The sequence below is a fragment of the Desmodus rotundus genome, chromosome 9 (genome assembly GCF_022682495.2).
Source record: "Desmodus rotundus isolate HL8 chromosome 9, HLdesRot8A.1, whole genome shotgun sequence".
NCBI classification, from domain to species: domain Eukaryota; kingdom Metazoa; phylum Chordata; class Mammalia; order Chiroptera; family Phyllostomidae; genus Desmodus; species Desmodus rotundus.
In genome coordinates this window covers 42,340,825-42,367,631 of record NC_071395.1, presented here as the reverse complement: position 1 = coordinate 42,367,631, position 26,807 = coordinate 42,340,825, and the positions used below count along the sequence as shown (strand labels likewise).

General features: G+C 52.7%; 1 protein-coding gene and 1 non-coding gene across 6 annotated transcripts; one reads left to right on the top strand and one right to left on the bottom strand.

Moving 5' to 3' along the window:
• Positions 1 to 3,754: 3,754 nt before the first annotated feature.
• On the bottom strand, positions 3,755 to 3,857 carry LOC112301596 (U6 spliceosomal RNA). Its single transcript, XR_002974498.1, has one exon. It is a non-coding gene; the product is annotated as a U6 spliceosomal RNA (small nuclear RNA).
• A 3,658-nt stretch (positions 3,858 to 7,515) lies between these two features.
• Positions 7,516 to 26,329, top strand: TYK2 (tyrosine kinase 2). 5 transcript variants are annotated; one of them, XM_045192459.2, is made up of 26 exons: positions 7,516 to 7,630; positions 8,471 to 8,654; positions 8,980 to 9,195; positions 11,812 to 11,935; positions 12,062 to 12,209; positions 12,557 to 12,720; positions 14,366 to 14,732; positions 15,157 to 15,345; positions 15,434 to 15,591; positions 17,572 to 17,680; positions 17,771 to 17,960; positions 18,037 to 18,140; positions 18,235 to 18,417; positions 18,489 to 18,576; positions 19,493 to 19,620; positions 20,446 to 20,581; positions 20,665 to 20,819; positions 21,700 to 21,850; positions 22,317 to 22,414; positions 22,523 to 22,715; positions 23,033 to 23,151; positions 23,597 to 23,769; positions 23,974 to 24,091; positions 24,916 to 25,026; positions 25,117 to 25,288; positions 25,427 to 26,329. In XM_045192459.2, exons 3-25 carry the CDS (start codon positions 9,000 to 9,002, stop codon positions 25,249 to 25,251), a joined length of 3,537 nt encoding a protein of 1,178 aa, XP_045048394.2. In that variant the 5' UTR covers positions 7,516 to 7,630; positions 8,471 to 8,654; positions 8,980 to 8,999; the 3' UTR covers positions 25,252 to 25,288; positions 25,427 to 26,329. The 5 variants fall into 5 exon arrangements, with proteins under 5 accessions (XP_045048394.2, XP_024412781.2, XP_024412782.2 ...); XM_045192460.2 differs by adding an exon at positions 7,988 to 8,093 and having other exon boundaries at positions 7,543 to 7,630; positions 25,117 to 26,329; XM_024557013.3 differs by having other exon boundaries at positions 25,117 to 26,329.
• Positions 26,330 to 26,807: the final 478 nt, after the last annotated feature.

Genomic DNA, 26,807 nt, shown 5'->3' with positions numbered 1-26,807 from the left:
AAACAAAACTGTACATTCAGTATGTCAAATTCCTTTTTTTTTTTTTAATCCTCACCCAAGGACACTTTCTTTCATTGCTGTTAGAGAGAGGGGCAGGGAGGAGGGGGGGGAGAGAGAGAGAGAGAGAGAGAGAGAGAAATATCAATGTGAGAGAGACTGATTGGTTGCCTCATGAACGTGCCCCAGCCAAGGACTGAACCTACAACCTGGGTGTGTGCCCTAACCAGGAATCGAACCCATGAACATTCAGTCTACAGGACGATGCTCCAACCAACTGAGCCACATTGGCCAGTGCATATTTTTCTTTTTTTTCACATTTTAAAATTATTGTTCAAGTACAATCATCTCTATTCCCTCACACACACCACTTCCTCCAACTCCAGCCACCCCCACTTCCTATCTTTCTTATTAAATATATACAATTTTATATTTAGAAATTTGACATCAGCAACTGATGTTTCTCTCACATTGATGTTTCTCTCTTTCTCTTTCTCTTCCTCTCTCTTGAGAATCAAGAAAAGAAAAAAAAATTAAGTAAAAAGAAATATGGACAGAGCAAGCAACAGTCCAGCAGGTGGGTAAGAATTACATTAAGTTCCAGGACAGGCTTCCCCTCTGGGCCTTACCTGAGCAGTTCCCCCTGCTTGGAACATTCTTCCCCCGACATCTCTGTGGCTTCCCGTCACAAATGGTGTCCCATCTCTTGTCTTTGCTTTTTCCATAGTATGTCATCACCTGCTACAATATTTTATTTGTTCTTTTTCTCTGCTGTCTGTCCATCTAGACTGTCCATGTTCCAAGGGCAGGGAATTTTGTTCGTTCTCTTGTCTGTGTCCTGGAGCCCAGCGCAGGACCATGCACACTACTGGTGCTCAAGAGATGGTGCTTACTGACTGGAACGTGGTCTTCCTCGGTGCGCGGGGGACAGCAGTGGGCAACCCGCCTCCTGACAGCTGCTCCCTCAGAGGATACATGTGCAGAGTGAAATGCAGAGATTCTCCCTGGTACTTATTTATTAAAATTTTCTAATTGATTTTTTAGAGAGAGAGAAACGTCAATTTGTTGTTCCACTTATCTATGCATTCACTGGGTGATTCTTGAATGTGGAGATTGAACCACATTGAGATTCACATGGAGATTCTTGGAGATTGAACCCTCAACCTTGGCATATCGAGACGACTCTCTAACCTCCTGAGCTACCTGGCCAAGGCTCTCATTGGTATTTATGCTGTTTTCTTTTTATACTTGAGTGGATGGCACACAGGTGAATTTTTTGTTAGATTTAAAAAAATTCTGATATAATTGACATATAACATTATATTGGTTTCAGGTGTACAACAGAAGCATTTGGTATTTGTATATATTGCAAAATGATCACCGCAGTAAGTCTAGTTGATGTCCTTACCATGCACAGTTACAAAACCTTTTTCTTCTTGGGGTGACAGCTGTTCAGAAATCTGCTCTCTTAGCAACTTTCCAGTACACGATATAGTATTGTGAGCGCAGTCACCGTGCTGTGTTACACCTCCAGGACTTACTTGTTTTATAACCGCAGGTTTGTGCCTTTCCACCCCCTGCACCAGTTTCACCAGCCCCCACCCCCCGACACTTTTTCAGTTGTGGTAAGATACAAATAACATAAATAAAATTTCCCACTGTAGGCGTCCAGTTCAGTGGCATTAAGTGCATTAACGCTGTTGTGCAGCCATCCCCACCACCCATCCCCAGAACTTTCCGTCCTCCCAAACTGAAACTCTGTCCCCATTGAACACTCAGTCCCCATCCTCCCCATCCTCCCCTCAGCCCCTGGCTCCCACCGTCTACTTTATGTCTCTATGAATGTGACTCCTCTAGGGACCTCATGTAAGTGGATCACACTGTATTTGTCCTGTGTCAGGCTTCTGGCACTTAACGTGTTTTCAAGGTTCATCCACGTGTCAGAACTTCATTCCTTGTTTGTTTTTTTAAAATTTTATTTATTTTTAGAGAGAGGGGAAGAGAGGGAGAAAGAGAGGGAGAGAAACCTCAACGTGTGAGATACATCAATTGGTTGCCTCTCATGTGCCCCTAACAAGGCCCTGGCCTGTAACCCAGGCATGTGCCCTGACCGGGAATCAAATCAGCATCCTTTTGGTTTGCAGGCTGGCACTCAATTCACTGAGACACGCCAGCCAGGGCTCATTCCTTGTTATGACTGAATAATATTGCACTGTATATACACACCACATCTGTTTGCTTATTCATCTGTTGATGGACGCCTGGGTTGTTTCCACCTTTTGCCTAGGTGATGTTTTTATTTATTTCTATGCCTTTTTGAATGCCTGAAATATTTCATAATAAAACAATTCTGCGAAATAGATCTACGCAGAGTGGAAAGGAAAGCGTGCCAAGAAATGTCATTAAATGAAAAAAATAATAGCGCTTAGTTCACACCAGGCTCCGTTCTAAGCTCTTTACATGTTTGAGACTCTGATTACCTCTGAGTTTGGAACTCTGATTAGCCCCATTTTGAAGAAGAGTAAACTGAGGCACGGTGAGATTAAGGGACTGTCCAGGATCACACAGTGTCTGAGTAGGGATGTGAACCCAGACAGACCCTCTGGCTCCAGGCTTCATATGTAAACACCTGTTTCCTCCTGAGACCAGCACAGAATGGCCCACCCATGGCCGCCTGTGGGATCTTTCTAGAGATCATGTGTTCAAGTACGCTCCCACCAGCTGTGGAACTTTCCTGGAAGGATTCCCAACCAGCCTCATGGCTTGACTATTTCCTGAACCCACCAATTCAAAAGGATGCAAAGGGACTTTCTTTTTAATTCACCAACTCCTGGCTTCCCAGGTCTGGCAGGAGCTCTGGGAAAGCCACTTCCTGCAGGCCTCTAGAGCCCGGGGAATACCCGGTTCTAATAGCTTCCTCTTGAAAGCCCCCTGGGGAAGGGCAGCCAATTGTCTTAGCTCGCTAGGACTGTCCCAATTTTAACCCCGAAGTCCCCTGCCTGGGAACTCCCTGCGGTCCTGGGCAAATCCAGGCAATTGTTGGGGTGGCGTACAGACTTCCTGATGTAGGGGACAGCACCCAAGCTGACCCCGCAGCCTCCGTGGCTTCTATTTCCTTCAGCTGTCAAGTGGGCATGCTGGTCCCACTTTAAAAGAATGGAAGAGTTCTAAACACCCAGCCCTGGGCGCGGCATCTGGGCTGGGACAATATGAGTTACTACTATAATTTATTATTATTACTGGGATTATTTCCATTATTGCTATTAGTCACCTCATCTGACATTTCCTATCAGTCCCTCCTAAGGAGGTAGACACCAGGTCCCAGGCCCACCCTGCCCTCTGTTGTACAGCCTCCAGGCCCAGCAGAGACTGCCCCACCTCCCCAGGAATCTGGCCATTAAAGAATCTGGCACCCTCAGCTTCCCGCTGCTACACTCCCAGTGGCAGAGAGGAAGTTGAGGTTGGAAGGTCACTGCCAGCCCTTCCTAGTGGACAGGACAGTAGCTGGAGCCCAGACAGCTCCCTAGGCCATTTATTCCACCAATTGGGGATTGAACCTGTAACCTTGGTGTATAGGGATGATGCTCTAACTAACTGGGCTACGTGGCCAGGGCTGTTTTCCTTCCTTCCTTCCTTCCTTCCTTCCTTCCTTCCTTCCTTCCTTCCTTCCTTCCTTCCTTCCTTCCTCCCTCCCTCCCTCCCTCCCTCCCTCCCTCCCTCCCTCCCTCCCTTTCATCCTTCCCTCTCTGCCTCCCTCCCTCCTATAGAATGCTTCATGAATCTGCGCATCATTCGTGTGCAGGGGCCATGCTAATCTCTGTATCGTTCAATTGTATTATACATGCTGCTGAAACGAGCACTGTTTGTGCGTTTTTTAAACTGAAGGTCTCTTACTGGTCCTGCTTCCTCGGGATGTTGCGACCAGGTAGAAAAGGGGAGGGGAACCGGGGTCATGGGGAGGAGTTATCTCCACAACCTTCCATTCACACACAAGCAAAGACTTACTACTGAGTTAGAAGTTGGCAGCATGGGAAAGGGAGCAAGTGGGGAGATGGGATGTCAAGTTGAAAAAAATACAGCTGCCCCCAATCTGGGGTGCCTAGGGAGAACTGGGGCTGCTTTAACCCAAGAGGAATCAGAAGATCAAAAGTGGTTTGGGAAGGCCAGAACCATCAGGGGTGCAGGGACGCTTCCTAAATCTTGTTGTTTGGAGTTTTATGAGGGCTCCATTACATGAGCACAATTGATCAAATTACTGGCTATTGGTGATTCAATTCAGTCTCCAGCCCCTCTCCCCTCCCTGTATACGCAGGTGGAGTGGGGCTGGAAATTCCAACCTTCGAATCACATGGTTGGTCCTAACAAGGGTTCTAGAGGCTCTGTGCCAGGAATTGAGGACAAAGACCAAATACACATGTCTTATTATATCACCATATCACACACAGACAGGCCAGTTTCCCATCAGAGAAGGGTATTTATGGATTCAAAGTTCTCAGGCTCATCTGTATCGGCTCCTTATTACCACTCTAAACCGCAGGAAACCCCACTTTGCACTCAGTGCCCAGACTTCAGCATGAGAGTCCACTGGCATTCTGCATTGAAATGGCTTCGCCATTCTTAACCCTTACAGTCAGACCTTGAGCCTGGCCACCTGCTCCTGTAAAAGATAAGGGGTTCTGTGATGGCCACCATGAGACGGAACAACCATATGTTCTCTTATAAGAATATTCCTCACAGCCACAAAATTGGAAACCACAAGCCATCATCAGGAGAATGGACAAGTAAGGTTTTAAAATTTTTTTAACTTACTGATTTTAGAGAGAGACGGAGACAGAGAAACATTGACCTGCTGCCCCACCCATCCATGCAGTCATTGGTTGTTTCCCGTATGGGCCCTGACCGGCATCCACCCTGCAACCCTGGCGCATGGGCACAAGATTCCAACCAACCGAGCTACCCAGCCACGGCTGGACAATTAAGATCTGATCCTTTGATTTGTACAGCTGGGATATGATAAGGCAGAGAAAAGGAGTGTTCTAGAGCCATTTGAGTTGACAATATGTTATTGAATAAATAGAATCAAGTGGCAGAAGGACACGAACAATACTGTATATTTTTATAATGTCAAAAAGCATGCACAAAATAGCGATGTAGTAGTTGAAGATTTAAGTAAAGTGAGGGGAAGAGTCATAAAATAATCTGAGGAAGTGTATACAGGTAGAGGGAGCAGCCAGTGCAAAGGCCCTGAGGCCAGACGGTGCCTGGTGTGTTGGAGAAATAGCAAGGAGGCCCATGGCTGAAGCAGAGTGAGGGAGGGGGAGAATGGGAGGAGGTGAGAGCAGGGAGGGGGTGGTCATGCGGGTCCTGTGGACCACAGAAAGGAGTTGGGCTTTTCCTCCGAGTGAGGTAGGAGCCAAGGAGGGTTCTCAGTAGAGGAGGGACAAGGCCTGACTCAGGTGCTCACAGGTGCCCTCTGGGCAATGGCGGGAGGACAGACTGTGAGGGGTGAGGGCGGGGGCCCTGAAACAGGACAGAAGCAACTGTCCAGCTGTGGGGTAATGTGGAATGGACAGGGAAATGTGAGAAACAGGCCGGTTTTTCTTTTGAACCAACAACGGGCGTGAGAGAAACAGGGGAGTCGAGAAGGACCCTAAGATTTCTCTTCCTGAGCTAATCAATAATTCCATTTTCTCTTGAGTCCTTCCATACTCGGGCTGAGCAGGCAACAACAAAATACAACTGTTTATTTGTAAACTGGCCTCCACAGACAGAGGGCAAGGAGAGACCGAAGAAAGAAGCAGATCACTCCAGATTGGGAGGTGAGTTTTAACAAGCAAGGGAACTTACATACGAGGCGTGTCCTGGATGGCAACCAGATGAACAGATCTCCGCCCCTGCCCACCAGAATCTTCAAAACTTATACAGAGGCCTTACAGGGGCCCAGCCACATATACTGTCCAGATGGTCTCAACAACACCTACTCTTTCGAGGCTGTGTCCTTGGACCGGTTTGCACTGTGGGAACTGCGGGCACAGCATGTTTTACAAGGACAGGGCAGGGGTGAGCAGCCTCTAATTGTCCAGGTCCAGCTCGAGAGTCAACCAGTGGTCTCGTCCTCCTGACAACCTCCTCCAAACACAATGCATACTTTTTATTCCTCTCCTTTCATAATAAAGGAGAGGAATAATTAACCCCCCCCCCCCCCCCCCCCCCCGCCAAACTGCATACTATTCCCTTGTCAGGATGAATTCCCCAGCCCTACCCTCCCGGCTCCAGGCTCAGTCTCTCTCTACTACTCCACACTGAACCTCCATAGCTGCCTTGGGAGGAAGAATCTGTCTTTCTTCACATTTTCTCAGACTCACAGAGGAGCAGCCATGTGCCCTTGGCCACAGCAGCTCCATCTCCAGAAAGAAACCTGGCTCTGCCCTTTTGTGCCGTGACCTGAAAAAGTTACTTAACTTCTGTCAAAGAAAAAAATGATTCCGATGTTGTTGAAACGGTAAGGAAGACTTTATTCACGTCTACTGCAATAGGGGATTGTAACAGGGCTGAGAGCTCCGGCTCAATGCTGAGTACTGCAAAGACAGCTGGGAACTGTGAGGGGGTGTGGGGGTGTGGTGGTGTCTGTGGATGGAAAATGACTAAAAGGAGACATCAAGGGTAGAGGGACTCTTGATAAACTGACCTATAAGTATTCTTGCCAAAGAGACGCCAAGGACTTATGCATCAAAGGTGGGGAGTGAGGAACTTGATCAGATATCAAGAGTGGTGGCGTGACTTAGGAGTCTTTGATCAGGCTGGGCTGGCAAAGACAGAACCTAGGCCAAGGTCGAGGGCTAGGGGAGAAGATGGCTCAGAGGACTAAAATTTGGTTAAAGAAAGAGCCTTTGGCACTTTCTGTGCCTGTTTTTCTCTCTGAGAAATGGATATAAGAGCTGCCACTCAGAGGACTGCTGCCAGGATCAAACGAAAAAATGAGTGTAAAACGCCCAGCTTATAGCCTTCCTTATAAAGGGCAGCGATTCACTGTGTGGGGATTGTAATTCAGATCAGGTGGAACGTCCAAGCTGCTACTTTGACAGCAAGGGGGCCTCAGCGGGCAAGGATGCAAGAGATGTGAGCCTCTTGTAGACGAGGAAGGGGTCTTAGCCAGCGAAGCATAGTTGGCCAGGCAGAGACAAGGCAGGATGAAATGGGCACTCACATGGCAGAGGGTTGGAGGATTGAATGAAGGGCGGCTGCCAACCTTGATCTCCGAGACGAGGATATGCGGCCTGCACCACGGTCATGTCCGGAAGCCTGAATAGGGCCCACCGCCTGCGTGGGCAATTGAGAACGCCGAGTACCCGGAAAACCACACTCTTCCGCGTCTTCTCCCACCTGAAGTCAGCCAGTCGCTGACTCTACGGCACTTGGAAGCCGGCCCAACCAATCGCGGTTGAGCGACTGGAGAACCAGGGACCAATAGGAATGTCTCCGTTGCAGCGAAAGGCCCAAAGCTTATATGCAGCCAATGACTGTGCCCTTTTCATGTGGCCAATGGGAGGCGGCATCTCGGCGGCGCTGAGGCGTTGGCTGCCTTCCTAGACAGGACTGGGTCCTGCGTTCGAGCCAGAGTCGCCGGGAAAGGGTGAGTGAGGAGGAGGGGGCCATGGCAAGGGTGCTCCCAGAGATCATCAGAAAGGATGCGGCTGGCGGGAGGCGCGGGACTGGCCACACTTGGCAAGAGGTGGATAGAAGCACCCCCTGCCTCCGGGACTGGTCTGTGCCCAGTGGGTGCATCTCACGGTTCCTGCCCCTGCCAGCGGGGTTTGGAAGTTTGGGTATGTGGGGTGCAGGCTTCCTGAGCTCAGACCTCACCCTGACCCCATCTTCAAAGCTGGGTCTGGGCCCAATGGGGACGAGGAAGGATGGGCACCTCAAAAGCCCCATCCCCACGATCTTAACTCAAAAGTTAATAGACAACAGTAGCAAACTATTTATCAAGGGCCTACGGCATGCCAGGACCTGCGCCAAGCCTTTTCTCGGCCTCATCTCATTGAATCCTCCCCACAGTCATTTGAGGAAAAGACCTTTTTGTGCCCATTTTCCAGGTGAGGAAATAGGCCCAGAGAGAGGAACTGATTCCTGAGGCATCCGACATTGGGCTATTACAACATTTTCCTCTTCCCATCACTGTCTTAAATCAGTAACATCAGTAGAATCGCTGACAGTCCCTCCCTGGAGATACTGGGGGAGACCTCAGGAGGCCTGGGCTCTGGGCCTGGCCTTCGGAAAGTCCCAGAGCTGGTTTGGGTGGAGAGCTGAACCAAACCCCTCCCTGGCCCAGGGGAGTCAAGGGCCTGGGGTCACTCATGGGGGTGGATGTGGGAGGCAGGAATCTTGGCCTGAAAGAGAAAAAACGATCATGAGAATGAAACCAATAATAACGATTTTACTACTGGTTTTGTCATATTTGTTATTTCTTCAGGCCTGAATCAAGGTCTGTGCTGAACATATGCATGTGAAGATGCAGAATTGTGTTGAAAGGTCACAACCACCTTTTGACAGCAGCGCTCTCAGCATCTCCATTCTCCAAATGGGGAAACTGAGGCCCAGAGTGGCTAAGTGACGTGCCTGAGGTGACACACAGAACGCCCGGATTCACCCCCCAGGTCTGTTGGACCACTCCTGCCTGCCTGGTTACTTTGGGAATAATGCATTCAGAGCAGGCTTTTGTATTGGTGCCAGTTTGTCCAGTAAAGAGGTTAGATGTTGTTATTGTTCGTGGCAGGTCTAAAAGGTGGGTATACATACCCCAGCTCCATCACACAGATGTGGAAACTGGGGCTCAGGGAGGGGAATTGGGTGCCTGGGGTTGCACAGCAAGGGAAGTTCAGAATATTCCCCTCGGGCCTCAGTCTGAATGGGCAGCCGGCTGAGGGGCTGACAGGAGCCTCCAGGCTGAGGCCTGGGCGCTAATGGGCTCTCCCTTCCCAGCCAAGCCAGCTGTCAAGACCATGCCTCTGTGCCATTGGGGGGGCACCACCAGGGGCAGCAAGCCCGATGGGGATGAAGCTCAGCTCATGACCACCAGAGGAAGCCTGAAGGTGCTCCTGCACTGGGCTGGCCCCGACAGCAAGGAGCCCTGGGTCACTTTCAGTGAGGCCACACTGACCGCAGAGGAGGTCTGCATTCACATTGCACAAAAAGTCGGTGAGTCCCATGGCAGGAGCGGAGGTGCTAGCAACAGCTGAACCCTGTCCATCCGTTTCTTCATTCATTCAGCGGACATTGAGTGAGCCCTACTGTGTGCCGGCCCCAATCACTGCCCTTGTAGCACTGATAATCTTATGGGGAAATCAGCAAGAAATATAATAAATAAGAAAACTGTGTAGAAGGGCAGAAATAGGTGATGCTGAACATTTTAAAACTTAAGGAGACAAGAGGGAGTCACAGGGATATCTGGGGAAGATGGGTACCAGGTAGAGGGAACAGCAAGTGCAAAGGTCCTGAGGTGGGAATTTGTTAGCAACAGCTCAAGCTGAGTGAGAGGAGACGGGAGTAGGTGAGGGAAAGGAAGTGACAGTGCAGGTCATGCAGGGCCTTGTGGGCCTCAGGGAGGACTTTAGATTTTACTCCAAGTGAGGTGGGACTGTGAGCAAAGGAGGGACGTGACTGGACTCAGGTGAACACAGGTGCTCTCTGACTACTGTATGGGGAACAGACTGCGGTCGGTGGGGTAGGAGCAGGGAAGCTGAGACAGAGGTGATCTCCAGGTGGGAGGTGATGAGGGAGAGGTCAGTCAGGGCCAGGCCTTACAGTACCTTAAACTCCATAGGGAAAAATCGAGAGTTTAGACTTTTTCTTGAGAGCAGAAGGAGCCGGGGAATGTCTGGAAGAGCCTGTAGTAGATGTGCTCAAAAGTATAATTTCTTCTGCCAGAGGAGAAGGAAGTCTCTCTAAGGGGACTTTGCTTACTTGCCCCCTCCTCCAGGAAGTCCTCTCACTCCCTCCTCCACGACTGGGTGGAGGCCTTTGGGTGGATTCCTACAACACCTCGTACTTTTCAATCAATGGCTGGTTCTTAAAAGAACTCAGATGGATGTGCTGGGCGATGTGAAATGTGTCCTTCGGAGGGAATAGCATGTGCAGGTGGCCCAGGAAGCCTGATCTGTTTGAGGAAGCAAAAGATCTTCCTTGAGTAACTAGAGCGTCAGTTTCAAGAATTTGGAAGGGGAAGTAGGAATTGAAACCAGGGCATAACTGTAACAGTCCAGGTCATGGTTATTCCATGATGAGGGGTTAGGCCTTCTCAGGAGGCAATAGGGAGCCACGGAAGGTTTAAGCCAGAGGATGAAACAGTCAGACTGGCTCTTTAGGAAGTTGTCTCACAAGGAGGCGTTCTCCTTCTGAGGGAAGCAATACCCTTGGATGTAGTGACGTAGAGCGATTTGGCTTCATCTAATAGGATTGAAATGTGTATTCTCTGAGGCCACACACCTCCACTCCTAGATATGCACCATGTGGACTCTCAGCTTATGTTCCATGAGACGCATATGACAGTGTGCAGAGCTGCTTCACTTATCTTAAAGTCCCTCTGCAGGGGAATGTACAAGGAAATAGCAGTATGGTTGAACACTGGAATACTACACAGCCATGAAAAGGGAATTTAACCAATGTTACACACATCCTCATGTGGCATGAAAAAGCAAATTGCAGGAGGGAGCCTTATGGTATATATATCCTGTGGTATATCCTATGGTATAATACCACATTTTGAGTTTATAATATTTAAGACTAGATCACAGAGGATATGAAAATGATAAACTCTGTTTCAGGGGTATGGTCACCTCTGTGGGAGGAGAAAGGAGATGGATGTAGGTGAAGGCTTCAGTTGTACTTTCTAAGTTTGCTTTCTTTATCCGGTAGGTGGTACTTAGATGATTATAAATTATTCTGAAGGGACTATTTCAGACAAAATTTTTAAGTGATGTTTATTTTTTAAATGCTTTGGGTGGCCATTGTGGGGAATGACAGCAAGTCTGGAGGCTGGACTAGGCCTGGGCTTTGGATTTGAAGAAAGTGGGTGGATCCTAGAGAGATGGAGGGTACAGAAAGAGCAGGACTTGTACCAGTCTGAGGTGGAGAGGGTGGGAGGAGTTGAGGCCAAGGACCAAGTCCTGGCTTAGAAAACTGTGCAGAGGAGGGGCAGGTGTGGGGAACTCAAAGATGTGTTTGGAACAAGGCACATCTAAGGGGGCTGTGACATCCAGGGGGAGATAGCCAGGAAGTAGTTGGGTATGTCTTTCTGGCTAGAGTTCAGAGAGAGAAATCAGTGATAGGTTTTGCTGCAGTAACAAGAAGATCCCCCCCAAAAAACTTTTTTTTTTCCTGAGTTAAGACAATAAAGTTTACCTAAAATCAAATGCAGGTCAGCCCTGGCTGGTGTGGCTCAGTGGATTGGGTGCCAGCCTGCGAGCCAAAGGGTCACTGGTTTGATTCCCAGTCAGGCCACATGCCTGGATTGCAGGCTGGGTCCCCTGTTGGGGGCATGGAGAGGCAACCAATTGATGTTTCTCTTTGTATATCAGTGTTTCTCTCCATCTCTTCCTCCCTCCCTTCCCCTCTCTCTATGGAAAAAAAATTGCTCCATATAAGTAGATGTGCACAATTCAAACCATGGTAAAAGCATGGCCAACATATTGCGTTGTTCTCTTTCAGGAGGGGAGGAGGCCCAGGGAAGCCTTGTAAGGGAGAGAGGTGGTCTGGGGGCCCACGGGGCGATGGCAACAGACACTGACTCCTGACATTGTTTCTCCCTTGTTCCAGGCATCACTCCGCCCTGCTTCAATCTCTTTGCCCTCTTTGATGCCCAGGCCCAGGTCTGGCTGCCCCCAAACCACATTCTGGAGGTCTCCAGAGACACAAACTTGACCTTGCACTTCCGCATGAGGTGACTGAAGGACTGTGGGAAGGCATATCCCCGTTTGTTCTGTCCCTTCTCTCCTCTGAACTCCAGCTTCCTGGAGCTAGTCTGAATCTGCACTCAGCCCCAGCTGTGTCTGCTTTCTTCCTGTAGGTTTTATTTCCGGAACTGGCATGGCACGAATCCTCACGAGCCAGCCGTGTACCGCTGCGGACCCCCAGGGGCCGAGACCTCATCAGAACAGGCAGAACAGGGGGTGCAACTCCTGGACTCAGCCTCCTTTGAGTACCTCTTTGAGCAGGTGTGAGCTGGGCTAGGAGGTGGGATTATTTCGGGGGGACTTAGGAGCAGTTGAGGAGCCCCCACTTCTTTCCCCAATTATAGCTCATAGATTCCAACTCATTTCATCTGGGATCCTTTTTCTACCAGAACCAAAGGGTACTGAGACTCTTAGGATTGTACTGTAAAGAGTGCTGTGATCAATTAGTGATGTCTGCCACAGGCACAGGGTTGGGCAGAGGAGACATGCAGGCTGTATATTTGGCATTTCCAGAAAATGGGGAGTGCCTCCCCTCCCCAAAGTGGCCAGAAGCTGGGGAGTGAAGAGGTTCTCAGGCCTCCTTTTCATCCTGATTTTCCCATCCCCAGGGTAAACATGAGTTTGTGAATGATGTGGCATCGCTATGGGAGCTGTCGAGTGAGGAGGAGATCCACCACTTTAAGAACGAGAGCCTAGGCATGGCCTTTCTGCACCTCTGCCACCTCGCTCTCTGCCGCGGTACTTCCCTGGAGAAGGTGGCCAAGAAGATCAGGTGCCTGGGAATGGGGCAGAGACATTGTGGGTGGATATAAACACCCAGGCATCTGGAGACCAAGGCAGACCTTGCATACTGCCGTGCCTTCATTTGTTCAACAAACATTTATCGAGCACCTACGGTGTGCTGGCACTAGTTCCGGTTGTTGAGGACACAACAGTGAACAAGTCAGACAAAAATCCTCGCCCTCTTGTCACTCACATCTGTTGAAGAGGACAAGCAACAAAGAAAATACTAAAGTAAAATGTATAATCTAGATGGTGATGTAGTACAGGGGGGGAAAATAAAGCAGGAAAAGAGAAAGAAGGGGAATGTCAGGGAGTGAGGGGTGTATAATTTAAAATTGGGTGGTTGGGGAATTCCTCACTGAGCAGATGATGTTCACATTCAAAGATTTGAAGGAAGTGAAGGAGGGAGCCATGTGGATATCTGGGAGAAGAGAACTTTGTACAGTGGGAACAGCCAGTGCAAAGGCCCTGAGCCTGGACTGTGCCTGATATGTTGGAGGTAGTGTGGCTAGAACAGGATGATCTTGGAGAACTGCCTAGAATTGAAGGGCAGGAAGGAGCTAGCTATGTGCACCTCCATTGCTGAGGGCTGGGGCAGTCAGGGAACACTGCCTGGAGGAGGCAGCAGGAAAGCGGGGTCTTTCAGGACCAGCCATTCTTACTAAAGCACATATTTTTTCAGTCCTTGTCATGTTATTACTCTGAAGGACTAGGGCTATGATGGCAGACAAAGCCCAGGGTGCTGGGAATCCCAAAGGAGGCAGCCTATCTAGCCCAGAGATTGGAGAACACTTCCCCGGGGAGGTGATATTTCTGCTAAGACCTGAAGGTTGAGTCAGCTTTATCCGGCTTTATCTGGATGTTGATTGTATTGGCAAAGCATTCTAGGTAGAAGGAACAGTATATACAAAGGCCCAGGGGCTGAAGATGACAACAGCCTGTTTCCCGGGGAACTGAAATTAGAATATGATTGCTCAAGTGCAGGAGTTGGCAAGGTACTAGTCAGGGGCCTTTTCCTCCAGGGCAGTAGGGAGCCCTGGAAGGCTTGGGAGTGAGGGCAGAAGGCAGCCAGAACCTCAAGCTTTAGGATCTCTCTGGTCAGGGGGTGAGTGAGAAGGCTTGGGACACAGACTGAGGCTTGGAAACCTGTAATCTAGGGGGGCTATACTAGCAATTGGGTACAGGGCAGGTGATGGGGAGATGGGGTGAGGGGTCAGGGCTTTGTGAAGAAGAGCAGAGGAGCCCCCAGAGTTGTGCCTTTTATTGATGATCATAATATTAATAAATACAATAGTGACTTCAGTAATAATAACAGCTGTCATTAGTCCTACAGGTGGGTAGTGTTTGCACCCATTTTTCAGATGAGCAAACAAGCCCTTTAGAGCTTAAGGAAGTTGCCCAAGAGCTGGGATTTCAGGCCCATAGTCCCCTTCTGAGATCTGTGCCCCAGTCCCTGATACCACCCCGCCTTCCTCTGCTGGCCCTTTATTATATTCTCTTTCCACCTCACGACAGCCTGACAGTTCTCTAGACGAGGCAGCTGAGGTTCAGAGAAATTAAGTCATTTGTCCCACATCACCCAGCCTAGCCTGCAACCCAGGCCCCTAACCAGCCCCTCCTGGTCCTCCCCACAGCTTCAAAGACTGTATCCCACGCTCCTTCCGGGAGGAGATCCAGCAATACAACGTGTTCACACAGCTACGCCTGTGGATCATCTTCCGCAGGTTCCTGCAGGCCTTCCAGCCGGGCCGCCTTTCCCAGCTGGACATCATGGTCAAGTACCTGGCCACACTCGAGCGGCTGGCACCCCGCTTCGGCACAGAGCGTGTGCCTGTGTGCCACCTAGAGCTGGTAGCTCAGGCCTCGGGGGAGCACTGCTACATCTGGGACAGTGGGCACGCCCCTGTGGACCCCCAGCCCGAGTCCGCAGTCGAATCCCCCACCCATGAGGTGCTGGTGACTGGCACTGGTGGCATCCAGTGGCGGCCAGTAAAGACAGAGGTGAGCAGGGCACCTCTCTCATTTGGGGGTCCAGGTGGAGTCAGGCAGGGGCTCCTATTCAACCTTGACCTTGGTCTTGGAGTGGGGCTATCGTGAACCCTTTCCCCACATGGGTCTCTTTCTTAAGGAGTGTCCTCCTTCCCCTAGGGACCTGATTCCTGGGGTCTGTACCTCTGGGAAGCCCTTTGGACTTGGAGGATGAGAGGACTAGGATTCTCTCTGCCCTCCCCGAGGTTCCAGCTTCTGGCATGTGTATCTCTCGGGGGTGGGTCCTCTGCCCCACCTGTGACACCATGACCCAAGGAGGGGGGATTTTTGAGATTTCCTGGTCCCTCCAGCTCCAGCCCATCCTCACGGGGAATGTGGGGGGCTAAACAGGCATAGCCTCCGCTTGGGTCAGCCTTCGCCTGCGCTGTGTTTCCAGGGCCCCGACAGAAGCAGGAGTCCTCGTGCTGGCTTATCTGGGAAGAAAGCCAAGGCCCAAGAGTTGGGTGACCAGCCTGTGGACAGGCCACAGGAGGCACCGTGGGCCTACTTCTGTGACTTCCAGGACATCACCCATGTGGTGCTAAGGGAACACCATGCCAGCATCCACTGCCAGGACAAGTGCCTGGTGGGGCCTGAGGCTGGGGCTGGGCTGAGGGCCGGCTGGGGGGCAGCTCCAGGCTACGACACCTGCTTAATATCCCCATGGCCTTTAGGAGCTGACCCTGCCTTCCCGGGCCATCGCCCTGTCCTTGGTGTCACTGGTGGATGGCTACTTCCGCCTGACGGCCGACTCAAACCACTACCTGTGCCACGAGGTGGCTCCTCCACGGCTGGTGATGAGTATCCAGGACGGCATCCACGGACCCCTGCTGTGAGTGCCCAGGAGGGAGGCTGTGCAGCATGGGCCATGGTGGTAGCCGCTGCCAACGAGACCCTGAGTTCTGGGGACTGGGGGGCTCAAATGAGGTGTGTGCACATGTTGGTGTGCAGTCGTGTCTGTGTGCGCCTGTGTGCAGCTGTGTGTGCATGCATTTGTGTGAGTGCATGTGAGCACACGTGCGCACACATTCGTGTCTAGTGTGTACCTGTGAATGTGAACACTCCATATGCACGTGTACTTGTGTGAGTGCCTGTGTCCATGTGTGTTTGCCTGTGTGTGCTTGCCTCTGTGTGCACATGTGCGAGTGTGGCACCAGGGAGTGTAGAGGGAGAGAGGGTACCTGCAATGGGATGGGTGGCGTGTCGTGATGGGAATGCCTGGGTTTGGGACTGTCGCCGTGCCTGTCTGGTGTGTAACAGCCCACCTGGTGTGCAGCAGTGCCACCGCTTCAGTGACCGCACATGAAATTGTCGTCACACGTTCACACGGGATGGGACGGGCGCTCTTTGTGGGGCTGTGTTGTGTGAGCAGCAGTGGCCATTCGGAAATATGTGCGGGTGTTTACACCCCTGCAGGCGTGTGTTGTCCTGGTGTTTGTGGGTCACTGCGTGGTTCTGTTCGGACCAGGGGGCAAAGAATGTGAAGTGTTGAGTGCTCATGGGGTAATCTGATGCCTGTGTGGCCGCCCTGTGTGCTGCCAGGCCATTGTTTGCGACTGTCAGCTTACCTGGTCACTGGCCCTGTGCCCGGGTGTCCTTTGTTCTGTCTCTAGCACTCTGGGAGGTTCGAAGAGGTCTGACCCCTGTGAACCTAGTCTTTACACCAGAGGAGGGTGAAGTGGCCATTTCCCTTCACGAGGGCTGCGGCCGTGCCCCGTCACAGCCAGGAGTGGGCCACTCGCACAGATCTGTAGGCCATGTCACTGGGTGTCTTAGTCTGTTCTGGCTGCTGTAATAGAATACCAAGGACTAGGTGGCTGAGAAACAACAGACATTTATTTCTAGTGGTTTTGAAGGCCAGAAGTCAAAGTTCAAGGTACCAGCAAATCCGATGTCTGGTGACAAGACAGCTGTCTTCCTGCTGTGTCCTCAAATGGTGGAAGTGGCAAGGGAGCTCTTTGGGGTCCATTTTTTTTTAATTCAAAATTTTTTTAGTGACGGATTTTAGAGAGAAAAGAAGGGTGGCTGGGTGGGGGGAGAGTCATCAATTTGTTGTTCTAGTTATTTATGCATTTACTGGTTGCTTCTTGTATGTGCCCTGACCGGGGATCAAACCTGCAACCTCGGTGCATCAGGACGGCACTCAAGTGAGCTGCCTGGCCAGGGCTGGGCTCCATTTCCTAAGGCACTGATCTCACTCGTGGGGGCTCCACCACTATGACTGAATCGCCCACCAAAGGCCCCCCTCCCGATACCGTCACGTTGGGGGTCAGGGCTCCCACGGGTGGGTTTTAGGGGACACAGGCAGCCAATCTGTGGCATGTGAGCAGCCACACATGTGGGCACCTGGGCCTGCAGAGCTGTGTTGCCACGTGGTGCCTGCTGTGCTCGTGGGGGTTGTCACCTCTGGCTCTGGGACGTCGATGCCCCTGCACTGCCTTGTCACACTGAGTAAGCAGCTGAGTGACAGACTGCTCAGGGTGTGTCACCCTGTCACTGTCAGTGGCTGGGCGTGTGCCCTTCGACATTTGACAGCTGTTTTCTGCCTCTGTGTGTGTGTCGCCGTGCCAGTGATGGTGTCTGACAGTTGTTGCACCCAGGTGTGTACCTGTTCTTGTGCCCGCCTCTGCGCGAGTTGTCATGTGTGACAGTGATATAGCTGTGCATGTGTGTCCCAGACTCTGTCACCACGTAAGCAGATGGGTCTGACCTTTGTCCCAGATGGAAGGGTGACTCCCTGGGCGGGTGTTGGTGTTGTTGCCAGGTGGGGGTCCAGCAGTGCCCTCTGATACTGCCCCCTTACCCCCCACAGGGAGCCATACGTGCTGGCCAAGCTTCAGCCAGAGGGTGGCCTTTATCTCATCCACTGGAGCACCAGCCACTTCAACCGCCTCATCCTCACGGTGGCCCAGCGGGACCAGGTGGGCCTGGGGCGGGAGCACTGGGCTGGGGTTGGGTGCACTCCCTGCCTAGACCTCTGCTCACTGCCCCCACCCTGCCACCTGCCCCAGGCCCCTGGCATGCAGTGTTTGCGTCTGCGCAAGTTCCCCATTGAGCTGTCTGCAGGGGCCTTCAGCCTGGAGAGCTGGGACCGGTCCTTTCCCAGCGTGCGGGAGCTGCGGGCCGCCCTGCAGGGCTGCTCTCTGCAGGCTGGTGACAACTGCTTCTCCCTGCGCCACTGCTGCCTGCCGAGGCCAGGAGGTACAATGACAGGGCCACAGGAAGGGGAGGCAACTCCCCACATGCCAGCCCTCAGTGACTTTGCTCCCACCCCCAGAGATCTCCAACCTCACCATTACGCGGGGGCCTCGAGCCAGCACCAGGTCTCTCAACCTCAGCCAGCTCAGCTTCCACCGGATCTGCCAGGATGACATCACCCAGGTATGTGTGGGCACGGGGCTCCTGGGGCACAGGGGCATGGGGAGGGCTGTCACCAGCTGTTGTCATGGAGATGTTCCCTGCCCTGTTCCCCCAGCTGTACCACTTGGGCCAGGGCACAAGGACCAATGTGTATGAGGGCCTCTTACGAGTCGGGGGCGGAAGCCCTGAGGAAGACAAGGCAGACGGTGGGGACCCCACCTCACTTGGCGAGGACCATGGGCAGGAGCTACGAGTGGTGCTGAAGGTGCTGGACCCCAGTCACCATGACATCGCCCTGGTGAGTGAACGCTGCATGGGGCTGGGGGCGGGGTAGCATATGCAGCCACCTGACCTGGCCTGTCCTCACAGGCCTTCTATGAGACAGCCAGCCTCATGAGCCAGGTGTCCCATGTGCACCTGACCTTTGTCCACGGTATCTGCGTGCACAGCTCCAAAAGTGAGTGGACCCCAGCACACATTCCCCACTGTTTATAGGTCGACCCCTCCACCTGTACCCACTCTCTGGACTGTACCCCAGCCTTTGACCTGCATCCCCATCCCTGGCTACACACTGACCCTTGCCCAGCATCCTGACCCCTGACTACACCCCAGTCTGTGACTACTCAGCTCCCACCTACACCCCGACCCTTGATGATGTGCCAGCCCGTTGTAGCTCAGCTCCTGACTACACCTGGACTATTACCTGCACCCCTACCCTCACTACAGCCTGACTCCTGACTGCGTCCCACTTCTCATCCACTTAGATGCCTCGACCGCCAGCCCCCATCTTCCCCCCGACCACATCAGGACTGTGACCCATGCAGACCCCACCCTGTCGGGCACCCCAGTCCTACCAGACCTCAGCCCCTGCCCCACCCCTACCTCTGCCCCTACTGTGTGGAGAACTCAAAACTTGTGTGGGGCGACCTCAGCCAGCCCTCAAAACCCGAACTCCGTGTGTCCATCTCTCCTGTTTCCCTCTAATGCCAGCCTGTACCCCGACCCTGCATACCTTGCACCCCGAGCACCCAACCCTGTTAGCATCACTTATGCCCCAGTCGAGCTTCACGCCTCCACTTGTCTGTACCCACCTCCTGGTCCCCAGGCCCATCCTCACCTTTGTCACTGACATGGCAGCTGCCTCTATGCCCCAGACTCACCCTGGACCCAAATGACACCATTCACCTCTCACCCTGCACCCACCTCAGCCTGTGCTCCATCCTATATTTCTTTTCTCTCCAAAGTCACTCCCAAATCCCCCCCCACACCCCTGCCTAATAGCTTTCCCACCCACAGTCCCATCCCCACTCTTCCCCTGGTGCCCTGGAGGGTGGAGGCAGGTGGGTGGCCCCTGCAGCAGCTGGCCTTTGCAGATATCATGGTGACAGAGTTCGTGGAACATGGACCCCTGGACGTGTGGCTGCGGCGGGAGAGGGGCCGTGTGCCTGTGGCCTGGAAGGTGGCAGTGGCCCAGCAGCTGGCCAGTGCCCTCAGCTACCTGGTATGTGGCCTGTGGGTGGGGCCTGGGCCAGCGGGGTGGGCCAGGGCAGCCTCAGTACTGGGTAGGGAGGCCTCAACACATCCTTCAGTCCACACACTGGCCCCAGGAGGTCTTCCCACAAACCTCCTCTGCTCACATACCCATGGGGCTCCTTTCTTCTGAAGAGGACACCTAACTCCTCTACGTTGTGTTCAAGGCCGGATGGGGCTTGGCCTTGGCCACCTGTGTCACTCTCTTGCCATTCAGCCCCAGCCCCTCCTGGTCTAGTCACCCATTTCCAGAGCACCCTGTGTGTGCCAGTCTCTGTCGTAGGCCCTGGGGACACACAGAGAACAAAATAGACAGCAGTCTGTATCCTTTGGGGAGCCAACATTTTTAGTTGGAAGGGATAAACAAGAAATAATTATTAAGTATGTTACACAGTATGTTAGAAAGTAGTAAGAAACTTGGGGGGGGGGAGTGGGAGGGCTACAAGCTGGGGAAGAGGTGAAATTTTTTTTAAAATGGGCTGGGGAAGGATTCCCAGCTGCACCGCAGGCAGAGGAAATAGCCAGTGCAAAGGCCCTGGGGACGGAGTGTGTCCGGCGTAGGTTTAAAGATAGCAGTGGGGTCCTCTAGCCTTTTGTCCAAGGCCAGGATGACCACCAGCTCTGGGAGAACAGGAGGGACTCGCTGGACACCCAGGGGTGTCCGGTCACAATGACAGTGTACTGGGATCCCAATAATGACCGTGACTGTCATTTTCACACAGGCTGTCCCTGTGGGATGGGGTATGAACAGGGTCTATAGGCCCCTACTGGCTATGCCCCTCTCTTTCCCACCCAGGAGGACAAGAGCCTGGCTCACGGTAACGTGTGTGGCCGGAACATCCTGCTGGCACGTGTGGGGCTGGCAGAGGGCACCAGCCCGTTCATCAAACTGAGCGACCCTGGCGTGGGCCTGGGTGCCCTTTCCAGGGAGGGTGAGGACTGGGATGGGGCTGAGCATGGGGACTGGCTTACCCTGCTCTTTTCACCCTTGGTGACCCCTGGCCCTGGCCCCCAGAGCGAGTAGAGCGGATCCCCTGGATGGCCCCCGAGTGCATGTCTGGTGGAGCCAACAGCCTGAGCACTGCTGCTGACAAGTGGGGCTTCGGTGCCACCCTCCTGGAGATCTGCTTCGACGGGGAGGCTCCCCTGCAGGACCGCAGTCCCTCCGAGGTACATGGGGGTGACCCGTGGGCCCTTCCCACAAAGGCGCCAGCACCTCTGAGGAGTGTAGAGGGCACATCAGAGTCCAGGGCTGCCCGCCTCTGGCCTGTGGCTTTACGTGTGTTTGCCCATTTCTTTGGGGCTTCATCAGGTTATCTGTCAGTTGGGATTAACAGTAGTCTCAACCTCAAAAGTCATTGTGGCAAACAGTAAGTGACTGCTTCAGTTTTAGGCATAGTGACCAGGGCAATGATGGGGGAAGCACTGGCTGTATGGGGAGAGGGGGTCCCAGAGGATTGCCCTGACCTACCTGAGGGATCAGGCAAGGCTTGCCAGAGGAAGTTTTTTTGTTTTTTTAAGGAGGGAGGAAAGAGAGAAATCAAACTGTTCCACTTATGCATTCATTGGTTGATTCTTGCATGTGCCCTGACTGGGGATTGAACCTGCAACCTTGGAGTATCGGGACTACTCTCTAACCAACTGAGCTACCTGATTAGGGCCAGGAAGTTTTCATCTAAGTGCAGAAATACTACAGTGGCCCAGGCTAGGGAAGGGTAGCCTAAGCACAGCTTGTGCAAAGGCCCAGAGGCTTTGGTGCATTCGGGAAGCTGCATCTGCAGAACTTCCTGGGAGCAGAGGTGAGTGGAAGCCAAGACAGGAAGGGCCAAGCAAGAGTGCTGGACTTGGGTTCAGGGCCTGGCTCTGCAGTAGCAGGCAAGTCGGCTTCACTTTGCCTGGGCTCAGTTGCCTCATCTGTAAAATAGGGACGACAAAACAAGGCACCTGGCTGGTCTAGCCCTGCCGCTCTGGGGATTTAACCCTCTGCCTCTTGCATAAGGAGACTTGGGAAGCTGGAGTCACTTGACTTTTCAGGTCCCCTTCCCCACAGAAAGAGTGTTTCTACCAGAAGCAGCACCAACTGCCTGAACCTGCGTGCCCGGAGCTAGCCACACTCACCAGCCAGTGCCTGACCTATGAGCCAGCCCAGCGGCCCTCCTTCCGCACCATCCTTCGTGACCTTACTCACCTTCAGCTCCAAAGTGAGCCCCAAGCCAGTGTTGGGACCTTGGGGCAGGGGGAGGGGCCAGGAACCCTGTTGATCCCAGCAGAGTGCACCCCAGGTCTGTCTGTGTACAGTGGTTCAGGGTGTGTGTGGATTCTACTTCACTTAAGGGGGTTGGAAGACTCTCCCGAGTTCTTAATGTTTTGCTAGGGGGCAGCCACAACTTTCTGTGGATGAATTAGACCCTCACAGTTTTTTTGTTTTTGTTTTCCCTCTTGGTGAAAAGTTTGTGCCCTTACCCAGTCTCAGAATGTCCCAGGTGTCAGTTTGATGCAGCCGACTCTGAATTTTAGACCAGAAGTGGAGTTTTCCAGCTGTTGCAAAAAGTTTTCTGATCTCTGGGCTGGATGCTAGGGGAAGCAATCACCTGCCTTCTGTGCCCCAAGTGTGGGCCTGCTGGGTAAAAGGTCAGGGTCTGGCCTCACCCACTGTGGCTCTTCCAGATCTTTCTGCAGTCCTGCATGTGAACCCAACCTCACTGGCATCAGACCCCACTATTTTCCACAAGCGCTATTTGAAAAAGATCCGGGATCTGGGTGAGGTGAGGGCCTGTAGCAGCAGCAGGGGGTCTGGCTGTTAGAAAGTGACCTGCCTAGAGGCAGGGCCCAGGGAGACGGGGCTGGGGTTGACCATCCGGTGTCTTGGCCAGGGTCACTTTGGCAAGGTCAGCCTGTACTGCTATGACCCGACCAACGAAGGCACTGGTGAGATGGTGGCCGTGAAGGCTCTCAAGGGGGGCTGCGGCCCTCAGCTCCACACTGGCTGGAGGCGGGAGATTGACATCCTGCGCACACTCTACCATGAACACATTGTCAAGTACAAGGGCTGCTGTGAGGACCAAGGTGGGTAGGACTGGGCAAGTCCATCAGGGCCTGGCCGGTTAGAGCCTCTTAGTCCCTGGCTGGAAGACACAGTGAGTAGGTGCAGGGGGCCTACCTCCTTCTCCCCGCCCCTTCCTGCCAGATCTGCTGGGGCCAGGAAGGGGAGGTGCTGCTGGCAGCTCCCTCACTTGATTGGGGAGGGCTTTCAGGATGGATCTACTCCACCTGAGGACTAGGCCTAGTGTGGGCAGGTCTTGGCCTTTCCTCCCCACCTTGGAGTGGGGGAACTATAGGGCTCAGGATGGGAGCTCCCCAGCCCCTGCCTCTGTCACCCTTAGGTGAGAAAACGGTGCACCTCGTCATGGAGTACATGCCCCTGGGCAGCCTCCGAGACTACCTGCCTCGGCACAGCATAGGGCTGGCCCAGCTGCTGCTGTTCGCACAGCAGATCTGCGAGGTAGGCCACCCCACCCCTGCTTGCAGAACTGCCCCTTCCTTCCTCTTTGGCCTGGTCTGAGTGTCCCATCCCTTTGCTTGCCGGCCTGCCCCTGGGCCTGCTGTCCTCTACACCAGTCTCTTCAGCCCATCACCCAGCCACACTCCTGTTGGCTGGGTTCCCAACCCACCTAGTTTGCATTTTTGAGACTCCTGCTCACCTGGCTGAACCCAGAAGCAGTCCCTCCCAGTTCGCCTGCCCATGCCCAGGTCACCGCTGTGGCCCTGCTCCTGCTGTTTGTCCCTGCTCCCTTCTGCTGGGTTCCACTTACCATCCTGTCTGCCTTTGCTCCAGGTCCCTGCAGGCCTGTCCTCACTTGCCCCCAGCCATACTGGTCACAGCTCTTCAGGCCCTGCCTTGCCCCACTGGTCATGACTTGCCCTGCCCCGCCCCGCCCCACCCCCAGGGCATGGCCTACCTGCACGAGCAGCACTATGTCCACCGAGACCTGGCTGCCCGCAACGTGCTGCTGGACAACGACAGCCTGGTCAAGATTGGGGACTTTGGCCTCACCAAGGCTGTGCCTGAAGGCCAAGAGTACTACCGCGTGCGCGAGGATGGGGACAGCCCTGTGTTCTGGTGACCAGGAGGGACCCAGCCACAGGGGGGTGCCTGGGTCATCTGGGGTGGAGGTAGATGCTGGGGTTTCAGATGACAGGGCCTGGCCTCAGTGAAACTGCTCCCCCTTACGGATGGGGCCCTAACTGGGGCTGGGGGTTCCCATACCCCAGGAAAGGACTCCATCCTGGTCTGGCCTGAAACGTGACTGCCGTCTCCCCACAGGTATGCCCCCGAGTGCCTGAAGGAGTATAAGTTCTACTATGCATCCGATGTCTGGTCCTTTGGAGTCACCCTGTATGAACTGCTGACCTACTGTGACTCCAGCCAGAGCCCCCCCTCGGTGAGAGCTGGGCCCGCACCCTACTCCATACTAGAGGAGTTAGAAAGGCATATATTCAGTTCCCAACTTCCCCAGGATAACAAGTGCTTAATCCACGTGAGCCTCACAGTTCCAATCTGTAAAATGGGCCACTTCCAATGCCAGGGGCTTTGGTTGTGACAGAAACGCCACTCACATAGGAGCAGCTTTTTCTGCTCTGCAGATTCAAGGGAAGAGTTGGTGTGCAGCTTGATCTAAATTCTCATGTCATCATGAACCCCATTTTCTCCATCCCTCAGCTCCGCTGTTCTCTGTGCCAGCAACAGTCCACCCCGCCCTGCCCTCCAGCTGAGGGGGGAAAAGGGTCCTCTTTCCAATTTAATTCTCAGGACTACCTGATTGGCCCAGCTTAGCTCATGTGTCCTCCAGGAAGCCAATCACTGTGTATCCATGGGCCACAATTACTGGCCAGGCCTGGTCTGGGGGTGGGACTAAGAGAATATTAGGCTTTTATTTCCAAAGTCAATCAGAGTACCTTTATAGGAGGGGGGAAAAGGCAGATCCTGACAGGTAAAAACAGCTTGCTGGGAGGCTTGGTGACAGCAGCAAAATGATTCAGACTTACTGCATGAATATGAGTTTCTCTAATGTTCACGGCTACCCTAGACAGTTGATGTTTTTACCCCATTTCATAGATGGGAAAACTGAAGCCTAAAGGAGCAAGATCCTAAGTCCAAAGCTGAGAAGTGGTCAAGGCAGGACTAGAACCCCTGTAGTCCCTCTCCAAACTCGACTTCTACCTAGACAGCCCTGCCTGTTGAAGACTTACTGTGTTTCTTCTGCAGAAATTCATCGAGCTCATAGGCCCCACCCAGGGGCAGCTAACAGTACTGAGGCTCACTGAGCTGCTGGAACGTGGGGAGAGGCTGCCACGGCCAGAGAAATGTCCCTATGAGGTGAGACTTCCCCTCCTTCCCCTTTCCCACTGTCCCAGCTATCGGGCTGTGGACAGAGCACTGACCACAGCCCCATTTTTCCTCCCCCAGATCTATGTCCTCATGAAGAACTGCTGGGAGGCAGAGGCCTCATTTCGCCCAACCTTCCAGAACCTCATACCCATCCTGAAAACGGCCCATGAGAAATACTGGGGCCAGGCCTCCTCGGTGTTCAATGTCTGCTGAAGCCTGCTAGTGGCTCTGCTTCTGGGAATCAGGGCAGGTAGTACCCACAGAGAGAGCCTCCCATTTCCGCCCCACGAGGAAGTTGGCTTCACCTACACCCTGTGTCTTACTGCCTGAGACCCCAGGTCTGTGACCCAACTTTCCTTGCCTTTGTCCATGTGGCCTGCTATAACAGAACACCACAAACTGGGGGACTTGGAAACAACAGAACTGCATCTCACAATCCTGGAGCTGGGAGTCCAAGTTCAAGATGCCAGCCTGGTTACATTTGGGTGAAGGCCCTCTTCTTGCTTCACAGCCTACACCTTCTCACTGTGTCCTCACAAGGTGGAAGGGGGCAATGGATCTTTCTGGAACCTCTTTTATAAGGGCAGTAATCCCATTCATGAGGGGCCTATGCACCTCCCAAAGACCCACTTTCTAACACCATCATCACATGGGGCATTTGAATTTCAACATCTGATTTTTGACACAAACACTCAAACCATAGCATCATCAACAGTCATGAGCTTGACACAGGGTCTGAAGGGACCCAGGACAGCCTAGGAGCTAGTCAGGCCCCTGAATCCAATCTTTATGTCTTCTGCCAGCTCTGCCATTACAGCCCACTGTCTCCTCTAGCTAGAAATAGACTCCTACTTCCTGTGCAGAGGCTCTGGCCTTTGGGTCCTTCTTCAGCAAGCATCTGCTCTTCTAGGGATGACAGCTACAGCAAGATACTCACTACAGAGGAAGCCAGATTCAACTATTCACCCTTTGCTCCCCTCTAAGTCACTAGCTAGCAGTTAGACCAGTGCCAGGAACACAGAAGGTGCTCAGTAACTACTTGTTAAATATACCAACAAAGGATTTGGGGGGCCACATACCACACTGATAAGACTGCCAGTTTCCACCTGCTCCTCCCTGTATGATCTCAGGCTAGTGACCTTCCCTCTCTGGGCCTCAGTTCTCAACTATGAACTGGGGATGGTCCTGCTTGCTACCTTGGGAGACTAATTAAATAGCTTTGAGTTTGTATGTGTCAATGCTTAGCTGAGAGATATGCAAACAATTGCTTAATAAACATTTGCTGCTGTTAGCCTGGTGTTTGCCAAAGTGTTTCTGCCTAATAGGTGCACTTGGCATGGGTCTGCGTCATCCACACTGTAGAAAACAGTTAAATAATTTGCTTTTCCATAGGACTTCTCAGAGCCTTATGCACTGAAGCTGTCCTGAACAGACAGTTTCACGATTCCAGTAGCATTTGCGTTTTATACCAGTTTTCAAAATTAAATACTCATTTTAATTATCTTGTTTTTTTGAGGTCTCCCTCCTATCCATCAGCCACCTCTGTCATCCCTGGAGGCAACTAATGACATCTGATTTCCTGTTTTTGCTTCCAGAGATATTTTATCTGGATACAAGGAAATCTGTACACATACGCTCTCCTGTCTTTTGCAAAAATAGTTGCATGTGCAGCTATACACAGCTCGAGTCTGTATGGTTGTTCTTTCTTTCCCTACATAATGGGTCTTCGAGATGGTCCCATATATCCAGGCATACAGTAGCTCCCTGTT

Bases quoted from the DNA above. Each gene is read 5' to 3' on its own strand.
- TYK2 (XM_053930754.1), top strand. From the start codon at position 8,961: ATGGGCTCTCCCTTCCCAGCCAAGCCAGCTGTCAAGACCATGCCTCTG. The intron at 11,936-12,061 runs GTGACTGAAGGA...TTCTTCCTGTAG, and splicing joins ACCTTGCACTTCCGCATGAG to GTTTTATTTCCGGAACTGGC. The intron at 25,027-25,116 runs GTGAGACTTCCC...TTCCTCCCCCAG, and splicing joins CAGAGAAATGTCCCTATGAG to ATCTATGTCCTCATGAAGAA.